This window comes from Platalea leucorodia, assembly GCF_965183815.1.
Source record: "Platalea leucorodia genome assembly, chromosome: 12".
NCBI classification, from domain to species: Eukaryota; Metazoa; Chordata; class Aves; order Pelecaniformes; family Threskiornithidae; genus Platalea; species Platalea leucorodia.
In genome coordinates, this window is record NC_138834.1 from 9,223,929 (window position 1) to 9,240,934 (window position 17,006).

The 17,006-nt window shown below is 41.3% G+C and overlaps 1 protein-coding gene across 1 annotated transcript in view; it reads left to right on the forward strand.

Annotated features, from left to right (window-relative positions):
* The window catches only part of KIAA1671, a gene marked incomplete at its 5' end in the record, with an annotated part of 62,605 nt that overhangs the window by 38,318 nt on the left and 7,281 nt on the right, over positions 1-17,006 (forward strand). The window contains one exon of the mRNA XM_082325488.1: positions 12,979-13,097. Coding sequence (XP_082181614.1) covers positions 12,979-13,097 — 119 coding nt within the window. The remainder of the gene's footprint in view (positions 1-12,978; positions 13,098-17,006) is intronic.

A 17,006-nucleotide genomic window follows, 5' to 3' on the forward strand; every position in this document is an offset into this window, starting at 1 on the left:
CTGAGATTGAAGATAGTGGAGGTGTGAGTGCATTCCACCATATCGAGGTAGCTGTCCATTTGTCCCCTCTCGTGACTTTGGTGGACTTTCAGATTAAATAACCAAGGGAAACAATAGGCTACAGTTTGTATGAATCTCCTGGTACTGCTTCAGATATCTTCTAGAGGAGTTAAGAGTATTGTATTTAAAGTATTCATCCATTTATTTGGATACCTGTGACTTTTAAAAAATGCTGAGGCTCAAATATTGTCTTGTTTTCTCTTTAGTTCTGTACTTAAGTTGCAATCCTATGTTTGTAGCAGCCGTTATGGCAAAGGGCTGATGCTGTGCACGCTGTCTGCTGGATCCTGCAGTGGGAAAACTTGGGGCTGTTCCATAGGTCTGACATAGGGGCAGTTCCCAGTCTTTTTAAATGTGGGGAAACTGGCAGGTCAGCACCTATTAATAACATACTACAACATATTTTAGCTGGTAACTACTGCAAGCTATGTAGCTGGGAAAGGGCTCGTGGATATTGTATTTTTTTCTGGGCTATAAGAGAGATTTTTATCCACTACAGAGGAGCTTTAGGATTGGAGTGAAAGGGATTTGCCGTAACTGGTTATTTCCTTGCTGGAGGTCATAAAAGTAGGAATCAGGCTGCAAGAGAGAGGAAATAATTTTCTTTTCCAACACTTCTCTTTAACAGCTCAGGGATTACATATTTGCTTTGTTTTTCTGTTCATACCTTGTCACATTTTCCTGTTCCACGTCTGGCAGGGCTGGCTTCTCGACCCAACGCCGCCTCTGACGCTCGGTGTTTCTCTGTAGCGCCGCAGGGAGGAGGTTCTGCAGCAGATTCCTCAGGGAGGGAGGCTGGGCGGACATACTTTATTTAAAATGTCATCCTCTAGTTTTTATATGGGAACCAGTCTTTATACACAGGACACTGTGAATTTAATTTGTGCCTTATAAAATCTCTTCTAACCTCCACTTTTTCTTTTTTTTTTTTTTTTTTTTTAAATTTCAATCCATACGCCTTAAATTACACCTAGATAAATAAATGTCTAATCCGATTCTGAATCTAGAGAAAGTACAGCCATGTTTTTAAGAATTGCTTAAAAGCTAGGACAATCAAGGGATAAAATGAGCCTGAGAGCTAAAACGAATTTATCTTGTGGTTCTCAAACCACCAGTTGATCAGTTAGAATTTAATATATGCAAATCTGCAAATCACAAACAGGAGTGCAGGAATAATTTTTATTTTAAATAGCTTCTCTGGTATGTTCAACAGCGGACTGTTTGGAAAAGGATTATTATTATTATTTTTCCCTATAGTACTCCTATTAATTTCCTCATTGAGATGGAATACTCTGTCATTTGGCCTGCCTTCATTCATAGCACAAACCCCCGAGCACGCTGTTTTTCTCATCAGCTGCTGTTTCCCAGCAAGCTTTTCCTTCCTCTCTTTTGCCTTGCGGGAGTCTGTTCGTGTAGCCATATCTTCAAAGCTAGTCATCTGCCTTTTTTGTTTCCACTGAAACTGAATTCAATTGGTCTGAGAATATTTTCTACAAATAGATGTAATGTAGTGTTCTCATATGTAATTCAAGGAAAAAAGGTGTCACCACGGGCTGAAGAAACTTGTTGGCTGCTGCACCCAAGAATGCCTGGGCCCTGCTGTTGCAGGTCACGTGTACTGAAAACCGTCCGCACATAATGACACAGGACCGATTTTAATTGCGTCATTATTCTGGCATATTAATATCAGATCTGGGAATCTGTGGCTGGGCTTGCAGAAGTTTTTACTTTACAGTGAAACCTTTTAAATGGAAGTTGATTTTTCTCCCAGACATTTTTATTGAGGCTTTTCCTTTTTTTTTTTTTTTTTTTTTTTTTTTTTTGTCTCATGTCATCAGCTCAGTGTCTTTGTTTTAATAAGAGCAGAGATACTTTCATTAAATATTGCCTCTGTTTTAATCATGGTAATATCACTCATGTTTCTATTACAGGTATGATATCTGGTTTCACAGCCAACACCATTAGTTCTAGATCTCTGTTTGTTGCCATGCAATAAAATCAGGTGGTAGTTTAATACCCTCAGTTCCTTAGCTATCCCCTTACAGTGCTAAGAAAGTGTGGTAGTTTGTTTCTTTGTAAGAAATTTAACTCCTTTCAGACTGCTAGCATGAACAACAAAGCTGTGGAAAACCTCAGAGGTGTTTCAGATTCTTTGGGAGAAGATTTTGAAATAGAACAGGAACGATTAATTCTGTGGCTGCTTGGGCTGTAAGTAGTCGATGTGTTTTACGTGAGTTGTTCTGATCATGTGCTAAAAATCACACCGAAGTCCATTTACTTGTGCTGTACTGGTGAGGTGATGAAAATGGTCTTTTCATTCAAGCTTGATCTGACAGCATCAGTTATTTTGTTTGGATTCAGTTTTAATATAGGTCCAAAATCAAGATGGGAATTGAGTGTTTTGTGTGACTGCACGAGTCCCAGATGTGCTGGGAGGGTGCTTAGTCCTTCAGAAGGTTTTTGTTGCATCCTACAGCCCTTTCACTATCGTCCTCTCTACTAGAGGTTGAAATTCCCATCTTGTTTTTTCTTTTTCGTCTTCACAGATGTTTCTTTCTAAGCCGGTTTAGCCAATATAAGCTTGTGCAGTCAGCTTGTTTCTTGGAAAACTTGGTGGGCTATCACTTTGTCCATCTGAGTAGGATCCCTCTCTGGCACTGAAGAGCAGGTGAGGGACCAAGAGGAGCGCTGTTAAAACCTGGTTTGAACTATGCACGTGCCATTCACCTGCACATCGCCTGGGGCTGTATCTCTGCTTTGAAAAGAACATTGATCTGTACTATCTGTTTTGATTTTACCCAAGGTCTGTCTGCAAATGTTTGTCCTTTATGGTGAACATCCTTCAACAAACCGTTTGTAAAAAGAAGTTAATACAAGTTGGCATTTTTATTCTGAGCTTGGCTACTTTGATACAGACCCTACAACAAGTAGTTGCTGAACTATTTTGACCTAATATTCACCAAAAGCATAATGAATTGCTATCAAAAATTTTTTTTTTTTTTTTTTTGTACCATCAGTGAATCAAATTTTATCTTTAAATTTCTGGAGAGCTGTTATGGTAGCGTGAAGCATGTTCGCAGAAGGCACGCTTTTACATTGAGTTGTTTGTCTTGTTTCGGGGGGAGTGGGGAGGAGTAAAAGCTGTTCAGTTTAATTAATGAAGATACAAGGGCCAATACTGAAACAGTTCATGCTTTTTCATTCTTAATAACTTTTCTTTGGTTTAACAGGCCATGAACATAGCTGGCAGCATAAATCTGGGCCATAAAACTGTAGTGATGGGTATTTAGTAGACTGCCTTTGTTGTTCCCTTGTTACTTTGGCAGGAATAATTGTTTAGACGACTTTGCTCTGTGATTTTACTGAGGCTGGCTGCAAGGAGTTGGTTTTTACCATGTTCTTAGAGCATAAGAAAAGAACATAAATATATTTAGAGCTGGTCATTTTGTGCTCATTCACCTTGCTTTTGTTTGTTTGTTTTTAAAAGCACTGAGTGATAGCAGTTAGCTTTCAGAGGGAAATAAATTGCATTAAACAAAACCACCACTGAACACAACTCTTAACCCTGGCAATCCATTTTTATTGAAATTTTATAACAGTGTGATAGTTTCAGGAAATACTAAGTGGTTTTTCATTGGTCTGTGTGTGTGTATTTTGACTGCTCTCTTCTAAAACATCTTCTAAGTTGTCTGAAATTTTTGTTTAAACGAGCAGTGCACAGTTTCCAAAGTCTGCGTGTTTGTTATTCACTTGTTGTCAAGAAATCCTATCACTTTCTGTGCATCTTTAAATCTAGACTTTAAACTAAAGAGCCTTTCTTCCCAGGAATGTTTATTTGAAGTTTAACTTGTGTCTCATGTGGAAAAACGTTAACTGTGCAGAAGAGCTGTGAAATAAAGTATTTCAAGTAGGAGGTGTTGATTTCAAGCATGTAGCTTTGCAAAAAAAGCAAATATATTCACTTCCTAGCATAACAGTATAAAATGGTCTTGTTCTGGCTTGTGTCTCTTGCAATGTTGAAGATGAGGGATCCTGTTCAACTCCTAGTGCCAACTTTTATTAATGCTGATGAGAGTTGCGTGTGCCCTCTGGGAAGGAGTGAATTCCTCAGGCTCTGAGGTAGGACAGCGCCGTTCTGCTCACGGTCTTCCTGATGGACAGGCTGGCATGCCTCCGGCTCTGATCCGGCTGCCTTTGGTTTCTTGGGGTTTAATTTCGTGTTAGCTTGACTGCCTAAGGCCGAAAAGAAAATTTAATATGTTGATATAAGAGGGATTTTAAAGATGTTCCCAACTATTTCCTCTGCTCTGCTTTGGTTTTCTGCTTTCCCACCTCTCAGCGGAAGTACCGTCATGGCTCACTCAGCCCTAGCGAGGTGTATATTTAGAATTTGGTTCTTGTCTGCTTTTTGCACATCGAGTCAACCTCTGCTCTGTCTTCAGCCTTGCACAGAAACCACATGATATGTGCGTGGTGAGTGTTCAGAGCAAGTCATAGCAGCCCTATTTTCAGGGTATAAAAAAATTACAAACTCTAAAATGTCTTTGAAATCCTGAATGGAGCGAGGAGGTTAACTTCTACTGAGAGTCACTGCAAAAGCAGTGAGTAGATTTCATTGCACGATGGTAACCAGATTCCTGGCAAAACTAACTTCACGTGGATTAATTTGGCCACAGTCTCTGTCGTGGCCAGAGTCAGCCCTGGGTAGACTTCGGATCTCTCTTTGGTGCTGCCGCCTGTCAAATTGTGAGTCTCTCAGCTGGACCTGGTGCCCGGGAGGCACGACAGAGCTGAGGGTTATGAGTGAAAGATGCATTAACGTAGAAGTGATTAGCTAAAGACCGGCAAGCAGGAGAAGTCATTTTGTATGTCAAAAGGTGTGGAAAATGCCAGGGTTGGGGGAGCTGTGATAGTATTCAGGTTCAAGTTTAGGCTGGAAGGGTGTTGCTGGGCACAAGCTGTTTGAATGTGAGTAAATCATTGAACTTGCTGGCAGTGATTTCCTCTGGCTCCTTTGTCGCTGTTTGCACCAAATGTTTTGTGCTGGTGTGGCACGGAGGATCCCTGTCAGCTCAGCACTAACCTGCTTGTCAAATCATTTGTAGTGTTTAGGTCTGTTGCACAGTTTGGGTATTTTGATTAAGGTGAAAATATTTTTACCATAGCATAAGGCATGTATACGTTTCAAAGAAATGTATGTTAAATACAATGGATTTAGTTCTGTTCCGATTCAATTCAAATACAGTGCTAAAGCAAAGAGTTTCGCTTCTAAGATTAAGGCTGGCTTTCCTATCAGCAAGGCTGTAGGACTAGTGATAAGGCCTGTCGTGAAGCATAAAGCTTTTTGAAGGAGAGCAGCTGAGCTAAGAGTGTACGTGGGATATTGCAGCTTGGGACGTTCTCTGCCCTCTCCACCCAGTTACTCTCAGGTACCAGCTGTTCACAACTTACTCTTGGCATTTGCTCCCTCGGGTTAGGGGCTGGAAGGGACGCTTGCCCTTCCCCTTATTTCTGCAGATGCAGGTCTGCTTTTCTGCAATTTTTGCCATGCCTTTCTGGGGGGAAGGGGTTGGGACTCAGGCCCATGCATCAAGCTGGGAAGCTATGGGGAATTAAACCAGTCACCCGCTAAAAACAGCCCATGTTTCGTAAGGTAAACGCTGCAGCTTTTAACATTAGGGATATAATTGGTTGTTGCTTATCGTATCCCGGTGGAAGAGGTAGAGAAAACACATATGGCTGAGACAGCCCTGGGTTGCATAGCAACAGTGAGGATATAGTGGCTGATATCATTTATGAGAATGTTTTATACCGTGGGACTCAGTACATACTCCACTGCACAGGGAAAAATTAAACATTTTATGACTGAAAGGCTTTTTGGGTAGAGCAGCATGGATCGTTAGGATGTAACAGTGCTAAATGAGCTGTGTGTGAGGACTTCCGAGTGCTTTCGGACACAGGCTGGGGCGGCTGGGGCACGCTTGTGTTTCCCCGGGTGTGTGCTTGTGCACCCCTGCAGCGGCAACTGCTGCAGTTTGCCACGTTAAACCCGCTTGTCCTCTCCAGCCTCATCCCAGGAGGGCAGTGGGGCCGGTGGGATGTTCCTCGTAAGCAGAGACACCAAGGCTGCTCGCTGCAGTCTCCTCGCCTGCTGGCAGCAGTGGAGATGGCCTATATAGTAATGTAAAGACCTTGAGGTTATGAGATCAATTAATTCAATTACTTTTGTCACTGCTCTTAGACTTGGTCTCCAGCGTTTGTAAAGTGCTTCCTTGAAGATCTTTATTGTGCTGAATAAGGTATTGGACGGGGCTGGGAAAGTCATCCTCGCGTATCGATGCCCGTGGATGGAGCCTGCACTGCAGGTCTCTTAACTTTCCTCATCAGTGAGGTCAGAAAGAGAATGTACGATTCCTGGAACTGTTTATCTGTCACTGCAGCATGTTGGGTGGGGTGAGAGGCAGAAGGTGCTGCCTTCTGCCTAGGACATTACACTAAGGCAGTTACTCCTTTCAATAATTTATATAAACACAGAGTTAGTAAATCTCTCCTATTGCTAGGAACTAACTGGAGCGTTGGTGTTGAACCATGACTTACTCCTTGTGGGCAGCGCTAATTCGCCGGATAGTAAGTATATATGGGAATCCTAGGATGCTGATTCCACACAGTTAGACTTTCCACTTGCTGTATTGGCATTTAGATACAAAGGAAAAATAATATGGGTTGTGAAATGTTGGATGGTTTCTAAGGCCCTCTTTTTGTCGTGGTTTTTGGTGGTTGGTTGGTTTTGATATGGTGTTATGTTCTTGATAATTCTGTTAGTGGTCCAAAATATATAGTTTACCTTTTAGTAATAATCCTTAGAATCATTACAATAATTGTAGAATAATTCAGGTTAGAAAGGACCCCTGGAGGTCATCTAGCCCAGCATCCTGTTCAAAGCAGAGCCAACTATGAAATAATAGAATAAAATTTTAATAAAATAAGGTGTATTGCCATCTTCCTGGCATATTGCAGGGGACCAACTGGGGCCGTTTTCCGGATTTGTAAGGACTTGTAAAGTCTCCTTAAGTGCAGTGACACACTTAAGGGGCAGGGCTGTTCTGAATATAGGCAATTTGACCAAACTTCTGACTTCTAGTTAAAAAGAGGAGAGAGAAAAAGAAAAAAAAAAAAAAGGGGGGGGGGGGAAGCTTTTCAAGAAATTAGCAAAACGTTTTCTCTTTGAGTTTTGCATTAACAAGGCAGATGGTCAAAACTTCATTCCATTGTACAAGTACCTATTCATATTCAATTTATGCTAGTAGAGTTTAACTTTTAATTTTTGCACTTCAAGCTGTGGGGTGTCATTTGGGCTGTCTGATGTCTCCGGTCTCTTTTGCAAACAAAGATATTTTTGAAACTGTCTGTACAGATTCTGACTCATGAGATCTCTTTCAACTGGTATTCCTCATATGCCAGGTCTTTATTTCACATCAGTGCAAAAGAGTTTTTCACATAACTGTATGCATTCATTCTTAGTTACGGTTAATTTTTGTGCTGGTAGGACCAATATCGTGTGTGCATCATTTTCAGGAACTGGAAATTGCAGGAGTAATCAGCCCTGGACTATTCCAAACCCAGCTTAATTCTAAGGGAGTACCAGAAGAGGCATAATCATAATGTCTCATTTTAGAAGAAGAACTAGAGGCAAATCAGTATACAACTTGGCTGTTTTATTTCATATGAAAATTAAGTTGATTTTTTCCTGGCTACTGGTATAAGAATTATGAAGTTAAAGATCAAAGCACGGAGAATTACGGCATTTGAATACTGGATCGAGAATAGTATTTATGTGATTGGGGAGATTTTTCTGTGATTGTAAGTAAGAAAATTCCTAATTTAGGTTTATCTTGTGCACTAAGAAGACACCAGACCCCTCTTTTTATTGCCTTTTCCTTTAAAATGTCTGGTTTTACTGTATCATGACTATTCTGTTTATCGAGGAAATGGCTGTATCTGGCCTAGCTTCACATGTACTTCTTTCAACTTTGGTTTCTTCTTCCAAAGGATGGATAAAGAAAGAGAATGGATCACAGATATTAGCACAAGTTTATTGAGTTAATAATGGGTAGTTGTCTCTTACAGAAAAAAAGGTCTCCATTCAGCGCAGATCTGTTCTTAACAGCAACAAAAGTCAAAGCCAGATGTGTCAGTTCTTTATCTTTCAGGATCTAGGCCAGGGAACAAAGTATGAGGCAGAACCTGGTCATGTTTGGGAGCCGTACGTGTCAGAAAGTATTTCTTTCTTTCTCCTCCCAGTTTTTTTTACCCAAGTTTTTACTTTTTACTTGAGTAAAAACTGGCTTTAGCACACTTCATTGTGCCACTGGATACGTTGCAAGTGCTGCTAGGGCATAGGTAGGGTGCTTCCATCTGTCTTCTATGGTTTTACGTAAATTAACGTGGTACAGGGCACTGTGTGCTGTGTGATATAATGGGCTTGTGGCAGACCTAAAAATTGTTGTTCTAGTACATTGAGCGAGTCATACATTATTTTCCCAGTGTGTCATATGTTTTAAAGCTTTTGATTTGTAATCCCAGTTTGTTCTTCATTCATGCTCTTTGTCTGTAACACCAAGTTGTTCCAAGTAAAATGTTAGTGCCAGAAAATGCAAATGGATCTGTATGAGCTAATCTGAATTTCTTGTGTCTAAAAGCATCTCAGCCATAAAATACAATGATACATATGTATAGTTCTCAGAGAATTTGTGTAATTTTGACTGGTATTTAAAAACCCCAAAAGTTTAATAGCAACTTGATAGCAAGTTTAATAACAAGTGCTATCCAGAGGGCATGAAGGCCGAAAGAGGATGCAAGTAGAGAAAATTACCCCCTCTTCCCCTGCCTTTTTTTTTTTTTTTTTGACTAGCCTCTACCATTTTTTAAAAATAAGCTTATAGTTACTGAGAGTAAACATTTTGAAAACAAAGGGAATGGATTTTTCCCAGGCACATCCGTGGTGCCAATGCCCAGTGCTTCTGTATTACCAGATTGCCTTGAGTCTTTCTGGAGTGCGGTGAAGATGATACAAGAGAGATCTTCAAAAGAAAAGCTAAAACTCATCATTCTTATGCTCACTAATAATCATGTTCTGGAAAGAATATTCTTTATGGTTTGTTGTCGCTTCCTTCTTCAACACACGCCATCTTCTTCAGGCTGCATGGGCTATAAATTGCTTTTCTGTGTCACCCTCGGTCCCCCCAGCTGACACCTCCTCCACAAGCTGGGGAGAGGATCGGCTCCTCTTACCTCTCCCTATTTTGGTCGTCATTGGTACCTTTTTTCTCACACATAGCTGACCAGGTTATCATACCTCATTAAATTCTCTGCAGTTCTTCTCAGCTGGTAGAAACTGGAGTCTTTAAATAGTTTAGGCCTAAGGAGCGATTTGTAGACTTGAAAGAACGTTTATTTTTTCCAACTAATCATTTGGCCTATTAAAAAGTATGGGTTGAAGGGTATCACCAGGGAAAGAGGCACCGTCGTCTTCTGAAATAAGTAGCCGCCTCCAGAAGCAAAATGCAATAACATTACTCCATATAACAAAGTAATTTCTTAGAATTTGGAGTGTCTTATTCCTTACATTTAGATTTTTTCAGTTTGTTTTATTGAAGTCCACGATGTCTACAGAAGTAGCAATGTTGGTTTTTTTTTTCAGGCTTCTTTTGGTTTTAGCATAGAGAACCGCTGAGTGTTAATGGTGTCATTTTGGTTATAAAACCACACACCAAGTAAAATGTTGCCCGAAACTGAGGAGTATGTGCTGATCAGTTTGTCTGCAATGTAAAATCTTATTAAGAATTACTGCGCCTTCAGATGAGCGATACATTTGCATCTAAATTTCTTTCCTGTTGCTGCTGAAATGGTCTTATCTGGGTTGTGCATGCTTTGTTCTTACAACTGTCACTTTCATGATAACACACTTTTGTAAACAATGTCTCCTAAATGCAATACACCAAGATGCTTTTCTGCTGCTCCCATTCCCGTTTCTGAGCTTTTTGGAGTATATTTTCTAGTTAGAAATAATGTGAGTAATTGCAAGTAATACAGTCTGTACCACGCATAGAGAGAATGTGCTGTAGTTGTAGCAAGTGGAAAATACCGGCTTCCAACAAAAAGGATAACATGCTTGTGTCTGTTGGGTCACCTTTTGTTTGTGGCAGCGTTGCCCGGGGGTGTCAGGCGGGGGCTGCGGAGGGGAGCGTGCTGCCACGAGGACCGCCAGGTGCTGCGGTTACAGCCCTTGATACAGGTGCAACTTCTGTGCAGGCGGTGGCGAAAGTTGATAAATACTCTGTTCATATTGTTTACAAGAATGTGGTAGCTTGTAGTGTGAGATTGGGATTGAAAAAAATTCATAACAAGCATCAAGGTGAAAAAAAAACCCTGAACAAGCATGGACAGTAAGGAGGAAAGTGAGAATAATGATGTGCAGTGGTTAGGGCTTTTCCTAGAACTTTGCCAACGGTTACGTGGCCACCAAGTGACAGCAGAAGGCTGAGCCCAGGAGTGTTAGCTTAGCCCCTGGTGCAAAGCATAAAATCATAGAATCATAGAATCGTTAAGGTTGGAAAAGACCCTTAAGATCATCAAGTCCAACCGTTAACCTATCACTGCCAAGTCCACCACTAAACCATGTCCTCCAGCACGTCAACCTGTCTTTTAAATACCTCCAGGGATGGGGACTCAACCACTTCCCTGGGCAGCCTGTTCCAATGCCTGACTGCCCTTTCAGTGAAGAAGTTTTTCCTAATATCCAACCTAAACCTCCCCTGGCGCAGCTTGAGGATGTTTCCTCTCATCCTATCACTTGTTACTTGGGAGAAGAGGCTGACCCCCACCTCGCTACAGCCTCCTTTCAGGCAGCTGTAGAGAGCGATAAGGTCTCCCCTCAGCCTCCTCTTCTCCAGCCTAAACAACCCCAGCTCCCTCAGCCGCTCCTCACCCAGACTTGTGCTCCAGACCCTTCACCAGCTTCGTTGCCCTTCTCTGGCCACGCTCCAGCACCTCGATGTCCTTCTTGGAGTGAGGGGCCCAACACTGAACACAGTACTCGAGGTGCGGCCTCATCATGAAGCTACAGAGGGAATTTGTGGAAAGGAAAACATATGCCACGTAGGAGGAAATGCCCTGTGGTTTCTAAGAAATACAAGACTATTTCTCCTACCGCTCACGTAGCTGTTAGAAGTGTATGCCTTGCTTGCAGTTGAAAGCTTGTACCTGGAATGGACTGAAAAATGTACCTCTGGGCATACATGTATATATCTATATATAAAGTGTAAGAATTACTACCAGTGAATTATTAGGCCGTGGGAACATCTGGAAGATGAAAAGCAGGAAAATTCTGTTTCTCGTAACTCACAAACTGAGCCCCTGTTATACTTGAGTATTGCAAACCGAGAATGTTACTTTGTCTAGTGATGGTGCATTGTAGTAGTTGGAATAAGTGGTGGAGCCTTTTGTTGCTTATTTCACTCTGCATGAAAACAGACCCCTTTGTCAGCAGCGGAGTGTGATAGAACTAGAGAATGGCGATGGCCGATAGCACGGTGGGGGAAGTAAGCAACTTGTTAGGAAAGGTGCAAGCATTGTAGGACTTCTTCAGTAGCCAAGTATCAGTGTTGGTGAATTATTCTTAATGTCAATATTTTTAGAATCTTAAGGCAGCATTCTTTAGGTTTAGAAAATTAAGGAAACAAGAAAACATGCAATCTCTTGTTTTTCCAATAAGGTTAAGGAATCCCATTTCATTGAATGTGGTTGTTACTTTGTGTGTGCTGCCTGAAGTGACATAGATGTGTTGGTAGTTTCCACCAGCGTGTTCTGCTAGGTGGGTTTGAGGGGGTGGGTGGGTGTTTCTTTTTTTTTTTTTTTCTTTCCTTTGTTTTTAAAGAGAGAAGAAGCTTAGGACAGGTGGAAGACAATGTAATCTGCTGTCAGATGAGATCTTCATGGGCAAAGTTGATACGGCACTGAAAGCCATTCTTGTATTTGTTCAGGATAATGAATGCAAAAGAGGCCAACATTTAATTATCTGCACACAATGTATTATTTCAGTAACTATCTAACTTCAGTGTGTAACTCAATACAACTGCAAAACAAAAGGTGCGACAGTGCTATGTTCTAGAGCATATTAACGCTGGTCTGCTGCAAATCTAGGGTGCCAGCAGCAGCAGCTGACCCACTTCTCTCCCCTGAAAGGGAAGGCTCCTGAGATGCACTGTTTCCCTCCGATGAAAGCAGCAGATCTATGAAATAAAAATACTTAGGAAATGAGAGGTCAGAGTAGAACACAGAAAAAACCACCGTGGTCTGTCCTTCTACATTGTACGTTGTGTTTGAACTTTACATTGGCACACATCAATTTGTCAAAAGCTTTCTAGTGTCTGGCACTATGCTTATTTATTTATTTATTTATGCTTTTTATTTTGAATGTCTTCCAAAGAAAGAGCTGGGGGGTTGGGGGAGGGGAAGAGTCCTTTTATTAAACCTGGGAAAAGAGCAGTAGAGTTGGTGTTTCCCTTATCTGCCTGGGGAGATTGTAGTCCCCAGCAGAATTCTTTGTGTTTGCACAGGTGCTTCTAAAAATTTTGTACAACCTGAGCTAAGAATAATGTTAAAGCAATATGGAGTTACTAAAACCAGGGAGTCAGTTCTGGCCTCTAGAACCAGTTATTCGCCCAGGAAAACAGTGCTCATTTTATAGAGAATCGTTGTTCTGAGTTCATAGCCATTTTCCATGTTTAAGTTTATTCCTAGTTTTACATTGACCAAGTTTAACTGGTACATTCAAAAACACTATTGCAAATAAAATCTGTTAATCATTCAGCCAGGGGCTACAGGAATGCTGAAATGTTGCTGATTGTTCTGTTGCAGGATCAGCTGAAGCAGTGCTTCTCCAGACAGCCCCCGGGAGTGAAGGACACAGACACGCTCGTGCAGGAGCCCGACAGCCAGTACGGCACCTGGAATGAGCAGCGGCACAGTGGGGACAGGTAAGGGCGGGAAAGGTCCCCTCTGCCATGCCTGCAAGCTTTCCCTAGCTCAGTAATGAGAAGAAACTGTTGTTTTGGGTGTGTATGTGTGCCCATGTGCATACATGTATGGTTTTTTTTGAAGTTTCTTTAGTCTATAAGCGAAGAAATACTTCTTTAATATCTGCAAATTGCAATAAGGTTTGAAATTTAAACTCCATCCTCCAGTGAGAATGCAGTATCACCACTTTTGTAAGCAATAACAAAGCCATCTTGGATGGGAATAGATTTAACAAGTCCACTATTATGTGAAACACAAGTTGGATGTCATTTTTTAATGCTAAAATGGTAGATATGGGAAAACCATTTTTTTCCTCAATAAATACAGCAAATGGCTTTGACTAGATTAACATAGGTAGTAAAACTTTTTTTATGCTTTGTATTTATGTGTTTGTAATTATAATTAGAAATGTACATTTTCACATTCAGAAAGCGGTTACCTGCTTGTGTGCTACGTGCCTCTGATGGGTAGAACTAGGGCTCTGGGAAGATTTTTGCTAAAATTGTCTGATTTCATCCCTCTCCGGTAGGTAAGGAAGTGTCTGATTAGGGTTAGACGGGGTACACTAACAGTTTTGGGGTTTGGTTTGTTTAAATGTGGTCTCTCCCATACCAATTAACGTTGCCTTAAAAGCTGTGCTGCTAGATAGGCTGAATGGCAAAACCTGTTGGAAATGGGTGCTCTGGACGCCAGGCACCTGCTCCGACCGCAGGATGACGCGCGGTGCGCCCCTGATGCGTCCTGATAAACCTTGGGGTACGACGTCCGCAACTCGCTAACTCTGAAGCATTTTAGTGTGGTGAAGTGGAGGATGAAATGGAATATCAGTTGAATGGAAGACAGTGTTACTGATCCTTTTCTGTTGTTAAAATGATTTAATGAAATAAACCTCGAGCGTTAAAGTGTGAGGTTTTTTTATAATTTACACCTGTTGTGTAAATTATAGCTTGATCTGCACTGTTTGAATCAATATCTTATCTGCTCAGTGTAGTATGAAAATAACATTTTATCTGGGTTTTTTTTTTTAATGCTATATTTGTTGAGATCTTATAGCAGACATTAATGTCAATTATGTTTGGTGTGTTCTACACTTGAGAACTGTGCGTTATAAATACTTTATTGGTTATGAAATCAGGGTAGCTTTCAGCTTGAAGTTCAGTGAGCTAAGTGGCGTGCCAAGTCTTCTGTAAAATTAACTTTGATTTCAGTATGTTATAGACATTTTCTGAAATCAGTTTCTTGACAAAGGTGCTTGTCTTAGCTCCAACATAAACAGCGTTTGAACATTATTTCAAACCTGGAGGATTCTTCCTGGGTAGAAAAGCCCCACCTAAAAATTCTAGTTTATTGAAGTATTGAACTCTTAACCCCCAGGTCCTGGAATTTTATTTCCACTGTAACAAATGTTTGTTTTTTGTCTTTTTTTACAGTGTAACGATGACAGTATAGTGACTTTTCAGCATTTTGTCACCCCCTTGCTCTGCTTTAGCTTGACTTATGGTTCCTTGCAGGGGAATTACTGGTGTATTAATTCAAGCACTTGGAGAGGAATGAGAGTAATGTACTTTTAAATATTAAATTCATAATGGAAATCTTCCTGGAATATACTGAACCTGCATTTTGTTTGCAGTTTATTTTTATGAAGTAGAAGTTGGGCCAAGCGCAGGCACTCTCCTCCTTGTTGTGCTTTAACCCCAGCCAGCAACTAAGCACCACACAGCCGCTCGCTCACTCCCCACACGCCAGTGGGATGGGGGGAAGAACTAGAAGGGTGAAAGTCAGAAAACTCATGGGTTGAGAAGAACAGTTTAATAATTGAAGTAAAATGAAATAGAATAATAGTAGTAGTAGTAGTAATAATAATAATAATAATATACAAAGCAAGTGATACACTATACGATTGCTCACCACCCACCAACTGATGCCCAGCCCGTCCCCGAGCAGCGATTGCTGCCCCCCGGCCAGCTTGCCCCAGTTTATATACTGAGCATGACGCCATACGGTATGGAACAGCCCTTTGGCCAGGCTGGGTCAGCTGTCCTGGCTGTGCCCCCTCCCAGCCCCTTGTGCACCGGGCAGAGCATGGGAAGCTGAAAAGTCCTTGACTGGTATAAGCACTACTTAGTAACAACTCAAACATCAGTGTGTTATCAACATTATTCTCATACTAAATCCAAAACACAGCACTATACCAGCTACTAGGAAGAAAAATCAACTCTATCCTGGCCGAAACCAGGACATCCTCTTGCCATGGGTGATTCGAGCACGTCTCTGCATTCAGCCGCTGCTGAGGCAGTTGTCTCGTCCTCTGCTCGGCCCAGAGGCAGGAACTTACAGGAGACTTTGATAATTCTGCTTTCCTGTTTCCTGGCTCACTTCCCTTAGATTTTATATCTTGCCGGCCGTATGGCCCGTGGTGTTGCATTCCTCGCACACCCCAGTACGCCCTTGCAGCCGGTGTTTGGCCATAAGCTGAACCACAGCTGAGAGAGCAACGAGGGGGCAGGCACCGAGACTCGCTTACCTGCGTCCTGGGAGGGCACCCAGGGAGCAAACGGGGAACACCGCGGCAGCGGGGACAACACAACGTCACCAGCCTGCTGCTGCTGTGTGGGAAGAACTTCCAGTTTCTGGCATTTTCCAGTATTTGAGTCGTGAAGCAATTATTTTAGCTGCTTCAGGAGTGTTTCATTAATGCATCTGTGAATGAACTCATTCTCTGTAAGAGAGGAAGAGAATTTTAAAATAAAAAAACATGACTACATGGCAACAGCATAAACGTGGTTGTTTTGCTAGATAAGCTTCTAGGAAGGCGGAGGAAGGATCGTTTTCAACTAGAACTTAGTCACCACTAGAATAAGCGTAAGGGGCTGCTCTTGGCTGGTTGCAATGGGCTTTGGCAAATAACTTGTTAGAATGGAAGGAGATGGTTTAATTTGGAGGCGTTAACTGGATTTCCCTTAGCTTATCTAAAAGGTTTTATTTTTATTTTTTCTCAAGTGCTTTAGTAAGCTTTTCCAAGTTGACATCATAGCAAATTCTTACTTTTAGATCAGAACAGTTTTCATAATGAAAAACAATTCTCTTTTACAGAAAAGGGACAGTGTTTTTGAGATGATGGATCTATACAGCTCTGACTTCATAAGGTTTTAGCTATTTGTTTCTTCAAATCCTTGAAGCTAGACTACAACAAAGTTTTGGAAAAGAAAACCCACTATAGGGTGTCAGCTACCCATAATAGATGGGAATCTGCAGTTACAGAATATAAAAGGGCATTTTTAAATGGACGTTATTTCTTGTGTGATGCCCTAGGCAAGTAGTGAGAGCTGCCTTTTGATTCCGAGTCCTCAGCAGTGTTACTATAAAAAGTAGGATTCCTTTACTTTGACTCCTAATTTCACATGCTGAAGCAACACATTCTTTGTGGCCTCTTAGCACTGTCTTGCTAAAACTAATTCACTTTTAATTGCAGTTAAATTTAAGATTGATCTCAGTTTATTGCATATTTGTGATAACTACTCTGCTGATACTTGCGTGCACTACGTGAAGCATAATTTTTCAGAGAAGCAAGTATCTGTAATTGATGCCTGTTGAACATTGTTGGTAGCTTACAGATATGCTCATAAAACTTGAAATCTTAATGAAGTAATAGAAAAAGATGCGTAATACATCTCACACCTGCTGCTTGGTATGCACGGAGCACAAACTGTGGTGCAGGAGCTGCCATGGTGGCTAGGGCCATTCCCAGTACACTCACGTTTTCCTCAGGTCCAGACGTGTATACACAGCCTTCTTGTGATTTCAGAAAGTGTGCGTACAACTTTTGTATCTACCATATATATATAAATATATAATAATGTATTAATAAT